At 42.3% G+C, this 17,006-nt stretch overlaps 1 protein-coding gene across 1 annotated transcript in view; it reads right to left on the minus strand.

The window, feature by feature from the left end:
• The window catches only part of ROCK1 (Rho associated coiled-coil containing protein kinase 1), an 84,634-nt gene extending 68,053 nt beyond the window's left edge, over window positions 1-16,581 (minus strand). The window contains exon 1 of the mRNA XM_065668092.1: window positions 15,402-16,581. Within this exon, the coding sequence (XP_065524164.1) occupies window positions 15,402-15,494 (93 nt within the window). The 5' untranslated portion in view covers window positions 15,495-16,581. The remainder of the gene's footprint in view (window positions 1-15,401) is intronic.
• Between the last annotated feature and the right edge of the window lie 425 nt (window positions 16,582-17,006).

Below are 17,006 nucleotides of genomic sequence, written 5' to 3' on the forward strand. Positions count from 1 at the left end.
TCTTCTCCAGGGACACTCCTTCAAGTCTTCCCTTACAAGGCAGGTTCTCCAGCCCTTCGGACTCTCTCCAGTTTGCCTGTGTCTTTCTTGAATTGCAGGAAACAAAACTGAACACATTACTCCAAGTTGCAGCCTGACTGGCACTGAGTGGGATAATCACACCTCCATCTCTGCTAGTAATGACTCTGCAGATGCAGCCCTGGATCTGATTTGGCCCTGTTGCTGCAGCAGCACTCTGCTGACTCAAGTTCAGCTTCTTGTGCACCAGGACTTCCAAGTCTCCTTCAGCAAGGCTACTCCCCAGCCACACAAATCCAAGCCAGTACTGTGCTCTTTGGTTACATTATCCCAGATGCAACACTCTGCCCTTGTCTTACTTAAACTTCATCAATGTTTACAAATATGTGAAGGGTAGGTGTCAGGATGATGGAGCTAGGCTTTTTTCAGTGATATCCAGTGATAGGACAAGGGGCAATGGGTGTAAACTGGAACATAGGAAGTTCCACGTTAACATCAGGAAGAACTTCTTTACTGTAAGAGTGACAGAGCACTGGAACAGGTTGCCCAGGGGGGTTGTGGAGTCTCCTACACTGGAGATATTCAAGGCCCGCCTGGACAAGTTCCTGTGTGATGTACTGTAGGTTACCCTGCTCTTGCAGGGGGGTTGGACTAGATGATCTTTTTAGGTCCCTTCCAACCCTTGGGATTCTGTGATTCTGTGATTCATATTCTTCTTACTTGCTCACTGTTCCAGTTTGTCCAGATCTCTCTAAGATGGCTTTGCCTTCTAAAGTGTCCACCTCACCATCCAGTTTAGTGTCATCAACAAACCTAGTAAGGGTATTTCAATACCATCATCCAGATCATTCATGAAGACATTGAACAACGCAAGGTTGCCAGCCCAAGTAACAAATGCTGACCACCAAGAGCTGTTTAGATATATTTTTAAAATAGCATATTTGATATCTCACCAAAATTAACCCTAATTCAACTCCGTATTAGCAAACTTTACACAGAGAATTCCTTGTGCCTTTTTGGTGTCATCATGCAGACTATAGAAATATTCTCATCATAGTTCCTTCTAACAAAACCAGGAGTAGGCAACTGCAATTTCACAGTACTGAAAAAAAAAAAAAATTCTATCTGTTATATAGTTTTGAGTACTTCAACTGAATTTGCAGGATTTCTTATTTTAAAGGAAAATGCATGAGTATTTTCATATTTTTCATCACATTCATGTGTGTGTGATATATACATAATATATATATATAAAGGTACCATGAATGTACTGAACATAATATTTTTTTCTAGCCAGCTAATTTATTTAATGGTCTCAAGTGCTTAACGAAGCTTTTCACAGAAAGGCTTTCCTGGAAGCATGTGAAGCACACTGTCGGAAGAAAAAGGCAAGCAACAGTCACAGGAATTTGTAAAGGAATAAAGCCACTACCTATTCAATATGTAAGACTAACAAGAATTATTTCAGAGAACTAATGAACTTTATTTATTACAACACTCGAACTGTTTAGGTCACTGGAACATTTTAGAGGTCTCTCCCAATTTCCTCCAAAGATTACACTACTGGGAAATATGGCAGACAGAAAAAGCCTCCTGTAACACTACCAAGCATTACCAGCTGAGCACTGGACACTGTAGTTTCTAAGTTTAACTGCCATTTTAAATGCATATGTCTTCATTTTAACAGTTTTGTATACACACATAACAGAGCTCAGTCAGGCAGTACTGAACTTTTTCCATAAAAAGCATCTAATTTCATGAAGCTCTTCTTAATTTGTCTCCAATTTTCCCCCTAGAAAACAAAATAAATCCCTACCACAGAGACTACGCAAGTTAGAAACCAGTTAACCTTACGAACATTAAAGTTTCCATGCTACTCAAAAACCTAAGGTATAGTAAAAATTTACTTATTATATATATAATTTTATATATATATATATATATATATATATATATATATATATATATATATATATATATATATATATATATATAAGGCACATGAAAAACAAGGTGCTTGGTGACAGCCAGCATGGCTTCAATAAGGGGAAATCCTGCCTGACCAATTTGGTGGCCTTCTATGATGGGGCTACAGAACTGATGGACAAGGATAACGCAGTGGATGTCATCTACCTGGAGTTGTGCAAAGCGTCTGACACTGTCCCACACGACATCCTTCTCTCTAAATTGGAGAGATATCAATTTGATGGATGGACCACTCAGTGGATAAAGAACTGGCTGGATGGCCTCACGCAAAGAGTTGTGGTCAATGGCTCAATGTCCGGCTGGAGACCAGTAACAAGTGGTGTCCCTCAGGGATCGGTGTTGGGACCGGTCTTGTTTAACATCTTCGTCGCTGACATGGACAGTGGGATTGAGTGCGCCCTCAGCAAGTTTGCCGATGACACCAAGCTGTGTGGTTCGGTTGATAAGCTGGAGGGAAGGGATGCCATCCAGAGGGACCTTGACACACTTGTGAGGTGGGCTGATGCCAAACTTATGAAGTTCAACCACGACAAGTGCAGGGTCCTACACCTGGGTCGGAACAATCCCAGGCACAGCCACAAGTCGGGCAAAGAGATTCAGAGCAGCCCTGCGGAGAAGGACTTGGGGGTGCTGGTCGATGAGAAAATGAACATGAGCCGGCACTGTGCACTCGCAGCCCAGAAAGCCAACCGTATCCTGCGCTGCATCAAAAGGAGCGTGACCAGCAGGTCGAAGGAGGTGATCCTGCCCCTCTACTCTGCTCCTGTGAGACCTCACCTGGAGTATTGTGTGCAGTTCTGGTGTCCTCAACATAAAAAGGACACGGAGCTGTTGGAACAAGTCCAGAGGAGGACCACGAGGATGATCAGGGGACTGGAGCACGTCCTGTATGAAGATAGGCTGAGAAAGTTGGGGTTGTTCAGCCTGGAGAAGAGAAGGCTGCGTGGAGACCTCACAGCAGCATTCCAGTATCTGTAGGGGGCCTATAGGGATGCTGGGGAGGGACTCTTCGTCAGGGACTGTCATGACAGGACAAGGGGTAACGGGTTAAAACTTAAACAGGGGAAGTTTAGATTGGATGTAAGGAGGAAATTCTTTCCTGTTAGGGTGATGAGGCACTGGAATGGGTTGCCCAGGGAGGTTGTGAGTGCTCCATCCCTGGCAGTGCTCAAGGCCAGGCTGGATGAAGCCTTGGGTGGGATGGTTTAGTGTGAGGTGTCCCTGCCCATGGCAGGGGGGTTGGAACTAGATGATCTTGAGGTCCTTTCCAACCCTAACTATTCTATGATTCTATGATATTGAAGCGAAGTAATTTCTAGGTTGATGTACTAATACACCCTAATACACAGAGAAACTAATTTACTTAAAAAGAGTATCTTGCAGTCATGAGTCTATGTTCAGATAAACTTGCTTCCCCTATTTATCTGTGGTAACATCTGTAACTAAAGAAAATAGAACTCAAACTCAAAATAGTTAAGAATCTGAAAGCAACAGCATGTATTAAAACACCACCAGTTTAACACTGCATCTTCATACCTATGTTATAAATAGACTCACACCTTCCTTTCGACTTAGTTTAAAATACTTCTTGTGGAGCATTTTTGGTCATTGATATTTACCACGTGTGCTAAAAGCTTGATGTCTATTTTTCAAATACACCGATGGTACTACCAGGGAAACTTCCCTAGCTCTTAAAAAGAGTACTAACAGCAGCTTGCACCCACAACAGCAAACCCACAAATCAGGGCGGGGGGAGAGAAGAAGGGGGAAGTACTTCCTTATTTTAGATGCAGGAAACAGAAATTCAAAACAGCCTCACAAAAAGCCTGAAGAAATCAGGAAGCCCTGACTTAAGTCACCACAGGCCAAACAAACAATTCCAATCCCAAAATCACCTTTAATTATAATCCTCCTAATTTCTTTGCCTGTTTTCCAAACCTCATATTTGTATTTATAGCTTGCAGACAGACAAGACTTCTTTCTACACGGAGTGGTTTTTTGGGTTCTTGTACCCTATAACTACCCTGTAAGTGAAATCTGCTGTGTGTACTGCAGTTAAGAATATTCCAAAGTACATAAGGTCAGTATCACAGTCTGGTACTGCACTGATGCTCCCTATTTGTTGATATTTCATTTACTAAGTAGGAGGACAGAAGAGGATAACATAGCACATGAACTTTCATTTCAAATTCTCTGTCTTTTCAGGTGAGATTTGATTGGTACTCAAACAAGAGAAGCTATTTAGATGGAATAAGTGGCTTTCCACAATCTCAAAGTCAAATGGATAAACAGTGGGTTTTAAAACTGTTAAGAATGAAGACCTACAGAAGAAAGTCTAATCTTAAACATGAGCTTTAGCTCAAAGTTGCAAGTTACTAGTTAAAAAAAAGATGGTGTCTTTTTGCATTGTCACAAAAAAAGGTTATGTCAATTCCAGCTCCCCCAAGAATATATTTTGTGAAAACATCTCATTACTTCTGAAAGCAATTCTTCAAAAACTCACAGCCATATTGCCTTTTTCCTCCCTCCCCCCTCCCCAACTTCTGCGAACCCATCACTTCATATGATGGTGTTTTCTTAATTAAATGTAAAGACTTGACTGATCATAGAATACCAGGTTGGAAGGACCTCAAGCTCATCTACACAAATGGCCCAGCACCCTGTCCAACTTTACCTTCAACTGTCCAGTGTTGGGGAATCCACCACTTCCCTGAAGAAATTATTCCCATGGCTGATTGTTCTCATTGTGAAACATTTTTCTCCTGTGTCCAATCAGAATCTCCCCAGGAGTAACTTGTGCCCACTACCCCTCATCTTTTCCCTGTGCCTCCTTGTAAAACAGGAGTCACCACCTTCGTAGCCCCCTTTTAAATACTGAAACATGGTGATAAGCTCTCCTGAGCCACCTTTTCCCCAGACTGAACAAACCCAGTTCTCCCAGCTTTTCCTCACAGAGCAGGCTTCTCAGTCCCTTGATCATCTTTGTGGCTCTTTCTCTGGACCCTCTCCAGCCCGTCCACATTTCTATTGTATAGCAGGGACCAAAACTGAACGAAGTATTCCAGGTGTGGCCTGATAAGTGCTGAGTAGAGTAGGATAATGATTTCCTTACCTCTGCTGGTGATGCCCTTTTTGGCAATTCCTCACGCAGAAGTAAGGTTACCATTTTAACAACTTGTTTCTGTTATTTCCTCTCACAAAATGTAATGCAACACCACTGGAAGTTCACTGACATTGAAACACACGAGAAAGAAAGTGAAAGATGTCTGCTTTGGTACTATTCAACCACCTCTCACAACACACCCTTGATATGAAGGAAAATCTTCAGCTGCCTATTCTGGTTGAATCTTAAAACTGAAAAATTCAGTTTCTACTCCTAAGGCATCAAACTCTTAGGAAGAAAAACTTCCCAACCTGCAAATACATGGGTTTAATCAATCTTTTCTTTTATTCCTGACCATGTCTATGAGTTCAGCAAACTACAATGAAAAAGGGTGTATCAAAAAATCCCTTATTTCTTTCCCCTAGAATTTGTGGTTCTCAAACATTTCTTTCCCATGAGCTTAAGTTCATGGGAACTATATCAAGTTGAACTATTCTTATATGAAGGTGAAGTTGATCTGACTGCCTTCTTTGCCAGGAGCTCAGAGGAGGTTGCCATGACCAAAAGAAAAGATAAGGTCAAGAACAATGCAGCCATCCCAACTCTTCCCTGATGCTAGCCAAAATCAATTTTACAGGAAGCAGAAAGTTACAGAGAAGTAATTTACAGTTGCAGTCCCAGAAGTGAAGCAGCTCCAGCATCGTAACATTCCAATTTTTCCTCTACATGGCATCTTTGATTACATCTCAAGTCCAAATTACTGATGAAAATAGTGTAATATATGCATCTCATTAAGTAGGACAAAAGCTTTGTTACGGGAGACTGGCGGCATTTTAGGACAGAAAAGAAGCAACAGAAAAAAACTTCAAAGACTCCTCTGACCTTATGCTCATCAAGAATAAAAAGCAAGAGAGACTTTTAGTCCTTTCCTTACCCCAGTCCAATCTGCTAAGTGGAATCAGTGAACAGCTCTGAGCATACAAGTTACTTGATACAAGACCTTCTTTGTGTTACAACTCTATTCTTTAGATAAATAACCCAGAATTCTCCTCAATATGGTCTTCATAACAAGAGCCTTCACAGTTTGTTTCAGAACCACAGTGTGGCTAGTTCTGAAGATTTCTTCAACCAACTGATCTTACAAGCGAAAAGCATCTCCAAACAGTTTACAGTCATGCTATGCTCAGAAACTGTATGCACAAAACAGTTTGTGAAGTATGAAAAAGGCTGAAAATAGCCACAAGCATTTCAGTAACAGAACACAAAAACTTTTCCAACAAGCACACTAATCTAGTCTCCATAGAGAGGGTCTAGTTTTTCAAGGACACCTCCAATTCCAAATTCAGTGTAAAAATCAAACCCACAATCAAAACCCAAACCAACACAACAATGACATCAATAATTCAGCTATCAGTCCATAGGCCTTAATGGACATGTTCTTTCTGTCACCATCTTTGCTCTGCTAGTGTTGGCAGCAATAACATCTGTTGCAAAAGCCATGACGATTGTTGACAATACTAGCAGAGCAGAAACTTAAAGTCCTAAGAAACCTATCATTTGGCTGGCACCATTTTTGGCCTTGTACAAAAGATATATAGCATATAATAGCAGGTTTGAACAATCCCAAGACCTCCCCAAACTGTGTAATTGGTGTGTTGGTAATTAATTGACAATGATCTTAATAGTAACTTGAGTTTAAGGAGGAAGACAGCAGCTCACAGAAGATGTATTAGATCAATAAACAAACTACTTGGTAGACTGAAGTGGCAGAAGAACCTTTCCTCTTTGCAAAAGCAAAGTAAATTCTCTCATCTTAATACTAGCAGGATTTGTGTGCCTACAATCTAAGCTACTTTCCAAGAAGAGATTGGTATAATAACACATCGATAAAAAAAGATTTTGTAACAAAGACAACCTCATGAGGAAATCCTATGATTCCACCTCTGACAGCAGTGCATAATATTAAGCCAAAGTCGTGAGGCATCAGTATTACCTCTATTTTCAATTACAGCTTCATGTCTTGCCTGGTACTGTTCTGTGCAACTGGCACCTTGCATGGGGCAAGTATAACCAGCAGAAACTCACTGTCCTACCTTCATTCTCACTCCTCCTTGATCCTTCCTCCTTCCTCCTGAAAGATCTTCCCCATCCACTCCTACTCTATCATCTTCTGGCTGGAGAGGCTTCCTCCCCTCCTAAGTACCTTAATACAGAGTTACTCCACAGCAGTAGTAGAAGGTGCTTCTAGATCTCAGTGGTAGAATTAACATGCTGGAATTTGTTATCCATACTCCAGGAAGATGGTGCTTGTTGTAGTGACACCTTGCACTTCAGCTTTAACCACAAGCAGTTTCTCCTCCTTCACCTCTCTCCCAGGGACAGGTTCTGGCCTTATCAACAGTGAGAAGTCTTCAAAATTCCCATGCCAATAAGCAAGTCCTACCCAGCCTCCCTCACTACCTATAAGGAAGAGAATGACATACACACACACATATAGAAAACACTATGATACTAAGGTTCAGAACCATGAAAACCTGAAAATGCATTCCTGGAGTGTAAGCTGGACATCAGAGCAAGGCATTAACTCTTTTTCCCCTCCAACAGAAAAATTCTACATCTAATCTGTTTCAACTGCATTCATAAATTAGATGTAATTTATGTACCGATTCACAGCAACTGTTCCCTCAGATACAAAACCTTCTACCTAAAATCTTCAAACCTGTAAACACCTCCATGAGGAAAGTTCCTCTGCTCTTCTGCAGCAAAAGCCTTTCACGTAATTACTTAGTCAACAAAGAGGTTTACTGACCAAGTTAAGAAGGCCAAAATACCTGGAGAACTCTGCAAATAAACGTAAAATGGGCACTGATTACTTTTTTATTTAGTTTCAGTGAATTTTGTTCTCCATTATGAATCATCAACCAAGTAAATGTACTGCTGAGAAATGGAAAACAGAGGGGTTCTGGAGTTTACACCTTTAAGATACTCAAAAGCAGTCATGGGCAACCTGCTCCAGGTGGCCCTTTCAGAGCAGAAGGGTTAAACAAGAGAACCTCTGGCAGTCCCCTCCAGCCTCAATCATTCTGTGAAATAATAACCACTTGTACTCAATGGAATACTACTTTCACTGTGCATGTGGTATTAAATATTAAAAAGGTAGACTTCCAAATCAAATTCTAAAGTAACTGATTTCAAGAGAAGAAGCAAATTTTTGAGTTTTCTTTAGAAGCTTCTAACTAAAACATGGGCATACAACAAAAAAAAAATGGTTTTATCTCAAGATCTTCATTTTCCTGTAATACTAAGTGCAGCATCATCTATCAGTGTCCAGCATGAGATGAATGTCCTGACCATCCTTCTTTCACATTTTCCCATTTGAAACAACCATTAAAGTTATAATACAAGTCCTGTTAACCATTTTCTGAAAAATTACATAATTACTCAATATTTGCATAACTATTAGAATTTGAGGATTTCTCAGTCTATTTTTTTTTTTTTAAGTAAGTATTATGAAGATCTCTAGGAAAAAAACAAGTAAATATTCCATCTGTATTTCCAGATTAATTATAATTCTGTAGTTCAGATACTCATGAGCAAGAAACACATGTAGGTAGCTCCAATCTACAGTCCAAAATATAGCCCGAGTTTGTGCAGTGTTTTCTACAGAGGTCTCCAACCATCAGGTCTTTGCATCATCTCAGACCACACAACTGAAAAAAAAAAACAAGAAAACTTTCATGTGTTTCTCAACTCTAAAAAAAAAAAAAAAAAAAGAAAAATTAATCCATGTAAGAAATTAAAAAGGAAAAACCTGAAATAAAGAAATAATCGGTTGGATTTAAATTGGGACCTATTAATAAAGAGACCTTACATACTGTCCCCATGACAGTTTGTAGTGTATAAATATTGACAGGGAGTGGCAATCTTTCAGTTAAAGCCAATCCTTTACAAGATTTTGAGTATCAGAACAGACTTTGACCTACGCTTCAGTTAGAAGCGGGTACTGATCCTCTGCTGGTTCTACCCTAGGAGCATGGGCAGCTCACCAGACCCATTGACTGCTGCTTGGCTAGACAGTCTCTAGATTGCTATAACTAAATATGCACCACAGCACGTTATACTCTGCTGAGCAGACCACAGAGAGATCTCTAGTCTTCTGACTTGAGATTACACTACAGGATATTCAATCATCTCAGCAGAGCAAAACACTATGGACAAGAAGAGCTACAAACCACTTCTTTTCTTCATAAATACTGGGTTTCAGCTCTTGTTCAACCACTGTGTTGGGTGTTCATTTCAGCAGACTGAGAAAAATAAAAGATGGTATTATTTGCATTTGTTTTAAGAGAGATACAACTGAATGCTGTCTACATAGTGCTTACAGGTTTACCAATATTGTCTCATCATCCTTCTGCCTTTATTGCTGCTCGAATGACTGGACAAATTAAGGCAAAGACAGAATAGTTTTCAACCATTCTCTAATTTTGTTTTCGGAGAAGGAAGTTCAGTTTTTCAGTATGGCCATTTGAAACTGCAATTTCTTGATGACAAAGAAGTTTTCATAACTACCATCAAGCAACATTCACAAAGAAAAACCCAGAAGTTTCTGATTACATGTTTTGGGACCTCTAATATTCAAAATAAGCATCCTGTATCAGGACAAACACATCTGTACTCCTTGGTAAGAGACCTGAAAACACTTTTTATGTTGTACTAAAATATGCCTTTAGGTAATTCTGCTAACAGCAACTGTAAAGCTACCAATATTTTCTGATCACAGTCCTTCTGAATATTTAGCAAGTTCTCAGTGAGTGGCTCCTGAAGCTATCACTGTCCTCAAAGTCAAAAGATTTACAGACCAACAGGCTGATTTTCAATTTGTCCAACAAAAAAATTCCAGGTGTTTCCCTCTTCCTTCCCACCACTAACAAAAAACTAGCACACTCTGCAGTTGCCAGGGAAAAGGACATTGTTTACAAATATTTTTACTTATTAAGAGCACTTAAGGTCTGTTACAGGGCTTTGGCTGGGTTTTTTTATTCCTCTTGTTGAAACGTGTCTTAACATCAACTAAAACCTACTATCATTCTTGATTAAAACTTCCTACAGGAAGAATAATCCCATTCTTACAGCCTCTAGTTTTACAAGAAAACTGGTTAACTGTTATTCCTGTATAATATCTATACTATACAGTGTGAACCAAACACTAACACTTTGACTGTCCCACCAGCTCTACTGTTCACTTTTTTAAAGCTTACACAATATTAAAATATTCTTCTAAGAGGTACAATCTGAAATGAGAATCCACCAAGTTACCGTATTTCCAAAGCCAACTCACTTGCATTTTACCTTTAACATACCAAGCTATATATTTCATCATTAATTTCACATCAACCTATATATTTCATATTTCTTGGTGATAAGCAGGTAATATCAACCTGCAATTATATTTTTGCATCTAAAGCTTGGATACGGTAACTCGAAGACATGGAATTATATTTCTAGGTCAGCCAGAAGTCTAACTGCAGAATAAGAATGGTTAGGGATTGGACTACTAGGATTGGAAGGGACCTTAAAGATCATTTAGTTCCAACGTCCCCGCCACAGGCAGGGACATCTTTCACTATACCAGGTCACTCAAAGCCCAGTCCAACCTGGCCTTCAGCATTGCCAGGGATGGGGCAGACACAACCTCTTTAGGTATCCTCTTCCAGTGTTTCACTACCCTCATAGTAAAAATCGTCTTCCTTATGTCCAATCTAAAAATTGTTCTCTTTCAGCTTTCAGTGTCCTGTCACTACAGGTGCTTATAAAAAGTCCCTCTCCATCAGGACAGAGACACATTCAGACATTCTCTTCAAATATCTCCAAGCCTTTCTCCACAGAGCTGCTTTTAATCCATCTAACATTCAGTCTGTGCTGATGTTGGTGACCGCCCCAACCCAAGCGCAGGATCTTGCACTTGGACCTAAAGAATGGTAGGAACTTGTCCAAGGAAATTTAGTCAATGACAACTTACCTTTCCCCTTAATTTGAACTACTTCCAAACAACTTGGGGCATTCTAAAGCTGACAATCCACAAAAACTCAAGCTCTGCTTTTTTTGTGCACGAGCTTCATTAGGAAATGAGCAAACTTCTGATACCAAGTTTCTCTAGCATTTTTTCACTCAGACTCTAAAAGCACAATTAATGCTGTTTCAGTGAAGCTAATTTTCTACAGTTATTTTGATGAAGTACCTTTACTTTAGGAGTTCTTGAGTTATATTCTTTACTTATTTTCCAAATCCCTAACCACCAGGTCTTCAGAAGTGCTTTCTAACAAGTTAAGCAGGAGGGGAAAAAGTTCTAGTGACACAGATCTAGAAGTCCAAATCCCAGGGATGAAGAAATAATTTTGTCTTTTCCTGTGCAAAACAGATGAACACGAATTCACCTAACTTAATAGGCCTACAAAACAGACCTAGGAAAAACAGGTGAATCATGCTCTGTACCTCTGTATTTTTGGTTTAACAAAAATAGAAACCTCTTGAGACTAGATAAAACAAGTTTGTCATATGCAGTGTTTACTGCTGTCAGTTAATTTGTAGCCAAAGTGCTGAACAAGTGAAACATTTGACATCTTTGAAGATTAAGACCATCAAAAGTCTGCAGCTTTAAAAATCAACTACTTGACTACTTGAATGACTGAGTTGCCCAAGTGCCCACATAAAACATGAAAAGACTCTGTGTCCGTTACCAGAGCTGAGAGCGCACCAAAAAAACATTTTCATGAAAATTTACTAGTTATTTTTTAATCAAAACCATAGGCAGCCTCAGAGCAACATGTGCCCCTTCCAGTAACGCATTACACCCCTCCCTCTCCATTCTCCAGAAACTGGAAGCCCATAAACCCCAAGGATTTAGTAAGAAACACAGAGGAATAATAGATCTGATTTTATTCCAAAACTGTTGTAGCAGTATGCTCACTGAACACTACTTTCCACTGCTTAATATCATTAACGAGACACTAAGCTCAAGTTATAGCTAGTTACTTACACTACCTTTGGCTCTACTTAGCATGCCTATAGCATTCACCAGTCTCTGATCATTGCATACCCTAGCGTGTGACTACCTAATGCAGCCTTCCCAGTGCTATTCGATCTTTTGATGACTGTAGGACTCCTAGAACCTGACAGTTTGAGAAAAAGCACATACTAAGCTGTGGCACATGGTTTACACAGAACAGAGGATTTTGCCTCCTCATAGCTCACCAAAAAAAGACAGCCTAGCTATTATTTCCCAACTAGTACTAAATCAAGTGCATGGAAGCCCCAAAGAAACAAAAAAATTTAGTTACAGGGGTTGCAACTTAGTCTGTTTTCTTACTCTGTTCTTATTACAATTATATAGGAGAAAACAAGAAAAATAAACACATCTCCCCCTGCACTTCAGTTTTATGAATTTCCTTCCTGCAGCATGTAAACTGAAATCATACAGTCCTCAGTATGTCTTTTCCGCCTGCTCTGTTGTCAGCACTCTTCTCCCACACCTTCCTGAAACGGTAACACGCCTTCCTTTGTATCAGCCCGCCTCCCCCCTCCCCCCCCCCCCATCTTCCTAGCATGTTCAGACTACTTAACATACAAATTTAGAATCTTTCTAGCACAGAGACTTAGCTTATGACATGTACAAAAACCAAAGTGGTTACAAAACTGATCTAAAAGTTATTGCACGCCTGCCTTCCAGTCCGCAGGGACTACAAACTTATGGGGAATTAGAGTAAGAATTGAAGCAAAATGAAGTAAAGCTAACAAGGATAAAATCATCCTAAGAGAAGCCAGGGGCATTACTGAGACTGTTCTTTGCACAGCCAAAAAAATGTTTCTTGAAACTGAAAGAACTCCAGCATTTTAAACCTACATGTATAGAATATCAGATGCTGTGTGCAATAAAAGTGTCTGTGCCTCAGTTATTCATATACCACCATTCAGATACCAGACACACATAGTTAGCTAACACCTTTGCTTAGGAAAAGTGAAAGGAATTATAAATAACATCAATACACAACTTTAAGAAGACAAAAAAAGGGTTTTTAGCTTTAAAAGGTCTTACAAAAAAGGATTTTCAAGTGTACCAGGCCTAGAGCCTTATAAGTTTCCCTCTTTAACCTGGGGCTGCGAGAAAACGAATGGGTGTTCATCTTAGAAGATATTTTAAATGCAGATCAATTACACCTGCACCTAGGCATTTCCTCCTTAAGAGCATATGCACATAGATTACAATGTATTTGATATATAAATAGTACCCTGGGCCAAGAATGATGCATGAAGAGTGAATCATCACACTACTAACTTGCATCGAAAATTTTAATTCCTTAAAAAGTGTTAGGATAGTTAGATTCTATAGAAAAGTACTCAAGAACCAACTCAGGATGAGAGCGAAGAAACAAAAGAGAAGTCAGGATAGCTGCAAAATTGACATAGTGGCCTACCACCTACAAAATTCACCTACCAAGTGATTTCTTCAGAAGTGCTTTCTTTTTTAATTGGTATTAGAAGAATAATTTCACTTTAAAAGTACATTCTAAAGATCCGAGATGCAAACACACATTCTGAAGCTTCACACACACATGACAAGAAGAATCCCAACAAGCTCATTCCCAAACTGACTAGTTTAGCTCCAAATCACAATTAAGGCAACTGAAAGGGGTCATATCCTTAAACTGATTACTATCACTGTGTGAAGGTCCCTATAGTATGCCCAGCATTATAGCACATAATAGCAAACTGAGTCATGGTTAACATAAAACTCTGAACTCTTAACTGGACCTAAACTCTTGACACCAATCAATAAGCTGTGTGTAAAAATGTCAGATTTGACAATCAAAACTGGCAAAGTGTATCCAAAGCACCAGATGTCTTCTCACTAGCTGTGGTTCTGAGATGACAGATATGAAAACTGGATGAAAAGCAGCAAGTTAACTGGAAGATGCAATGCTATTTGTCTTTGTGGCAGCAACATCCACAAGGCTCCGCTTTTATCTGCTTTTTATCCAGGGATGTAGGTTTGACCTGTCAACACTTCACAAGGTCATAAATCAATAATAAGCTATAGAGAGTGCACAAGATCATGAACTTGTACAGATTTTCCTCAGATTCTTTTCACCTCTCAACTACCTTATGCTCAAGCAAGCTTTCTAAGAGCCATGCAGCAGAAGATGAAGAATGACTATTAAGTGCCATCTCCACCCCCACAACAACCTTCCTCCCCAAACCCAAATGTCAGAGTTCATACTAGGAACAAAAACAGTTTACTTGCTCTCCTCTCTGACAGCAGAAAGCCAGGGGAAAAAAAATATACTGAGGAACTTTTATCACTTGCTACAAATTAAAGAAATTCTCTACTTCAGCATAAAAGCACAAATTACAATTTACTACTACTTCGGGGCATCCCCAGGCATATCTAAGTATCCAGCTACATCCCAAACAAATTGGCTGGATTTAACATACACTTTGTTGAGGTACTTTTTGTAATCAGAACTAAAATATCATCCACTTTTGTTGAGCAACTACCAAATAACATTGGTTTTATGTCAGGCAGGAAGTGCTATGGTTTGCTTTCTTATGATGCAATTATAACACCTACAGCACTGGAGAGACCCATTCAACCATCAGGTATGATCTAGTAGGGAAACAATGAGCAAGCAGACCTCTATCCCAGGCCTAGCACACCAACTAGTTTAAAATGTATTCAAACCCCTGCCATGACTACTTCCCCATCTGTTATTAACCTTATTAATCTAAGGCATATTAATCTTAGAGCGGTATTTCACACGTCACTGATTAACATTTGCAAACATCTAGGCTAAACAGGCTGAAGTCAGTGCTGCAGTGCTTAACCACAACATAAGAGGACCTCACTCTCTAGAAGACAAAAAAAGATGTTGAAGAGGGAATTGGTATTATCAAAGCTATTTACAGTCTCCTGCTTACACGCAGGACTGGCACTCACAAATTACGCATTGTATAAAGTGTCCAACGCCCCTTATGACAGTAGGCGAAGAAAAAAAAAGAAAGATGCATGAAGCGAGAGAAATGACAAGTCTGTGGCATGACCGGGCGGGCGCCTCCTTGGCAAGACGGCCGCTCTCCCTGCACATAGACATTCACGCACCCTCAGCTCAACAATGAGTAAACACAACATCAGTGCGGAGTTAAGCAGGGTGGTGACTCAGCCAGGAGTACGAGATTCGGTCCCACAGGGTAAGAAATTCGGGGACACGGGACCGGGGGCCCATCGGCGCTCCCTACTCACCAGCAAACAGTCCACGTTCACTTCGGATTTGGGGTCCTTTAAAGTCACGTCGATTTTTTCAAACCGAGACTCAAAACTTTCTCCCGTCGACATGTTTCCAGAGATAAAAGGTTTGCCTTATTCCAGAGCAAAGTGAGGTTAAAAATAATGAAGGAAAAAAAATTAAAAAACAGGAACAAGCGAGCACAAAAGGGAAACCACACAGCCTATACCAGGCAGAGGAGCGCTTCCTGCAAAATCCCTTCAATCACAGAAGTCTCTGAGGCTTGTCCCCCACGCTGCCCCGCCAAGGGGGCAGAGAACCGAAGGACAGTCAGCAGCAGGGGGGGATGAGGCTGCTTCTTCCCCCTCCTCCACGCACGCACGCACTTTCCTGGGCTGCTCACAACTCCGCAGCAGCAGGTTTCCTTTCCCTCCCTCCTCTACTCGGGCCCCAGTGTCTCGGCAACCTCATTTTCCCAGCCGGGGAAGCCGCCCTGAGAGCCAGCGTAGCGGTTCCTCCTCCCAGCCGTACAGGAGCGGCGGCGGGTCGGCGCCAGGTTCCGAAGCACAGCTTTCTTTGCAGCAAACCAGATGGAAAAGCAACAACAACAGAAAACAAAAAGAACGGAAAAAAATATATAAACCAGCAAAAACCTGCAACACAATGAGAGAGGGTGGGAAAGTAGGAAAATCCTCTCGGCGACGTGTCTCAGCACCGTGGGGTCGGTCCTTCCATGGGCACAGAGATCCCAGGGTGGGGCGGGGGACAGGCTGCCCCTCGCCTCGGCTGTGCCCTGCTTGCTGCGAGAGGGCGGGCGGGCAACGCAGGGCTGCCAGCTGGGCGCACAGGCCGCCCCGGCCCCGCTGCGAGCGCACGCCGCGGGCAGGGGGCTAGTCCCTTCAACGGCGGAGCGACAGCAAGAGCATCTTCCTTCCTCTCTCCTTCTCCTCGCTGCGCGGCCGCCGGCGGCTCCTCGCTGCCTCTGCCAAAGCCGGCTGCGCTGTCCCCAGCTCCACTCCTCCGCTTCACGTATGGAGCTGAAACCCGGACCACTTCAGGACCGACCCGAGGCTGCAACGCGAGAGGGAGGAGGAAAGGAGGTGGCTTAAGGGGAGGAGAGAGCGTAAAGTCCGGCCGCGACGACTGCGAGGAAACCTGCTGTGAGGAGAGATACCAACATGTCCGCCTTCCTGTTTGAACCGTCGGGGGGGGGGGGGGGGGGGGAGGAGGAGGAGGGGGGGGCGGATGGGATCGGCGGCGCGGTGCGCATGCGCCGGGGCACGGCTCCTGTGCGGGCGGGGCGGGGTGAGGAGAAGGGGGGCCAGAAGGTACGCGCGCGAGCAGGGGGCGCGTGGCCGCGGCTCCGCCCCGCCCCCATTCGCCCGCTCCAACGGTCGGAGGGGGCGCGCGCGCGCCACTCCCGCCAGACCCGGGACGGGAACCGGGCGGGGCGGCGGGAGCGAGCGTGCGGGGGAGGGGGAGCGCGCGCCCGTCAGCGGCCGCGGGCCCGGTGTCGGGCGGGTTTGACAGCGCCTGCCGGGAGCGCGGCGGGGCGCGCCCCTCCTACCAGTTGTGCGCGTGCTCGACGCACACGGGGCTGCGGCGGGAGGGGGCGTGCGCGG

The sequence above is a fragment of the Lathamus discolor genome, chromosome 2 (genome assembly GCF_037157495.1).
Source record: "Lathamus discolor isolate bLatDis1 chromosome 2, bLatDis1.hap1, whole genome shotgun sequence".
Classification (NCBI taxonomy): domain Eukaryota; kingdom Metazoa; phylum Chordata; class Aves; order Psittaciformes; family Psittacidae; genus Lathamus; species Lathamus discolor.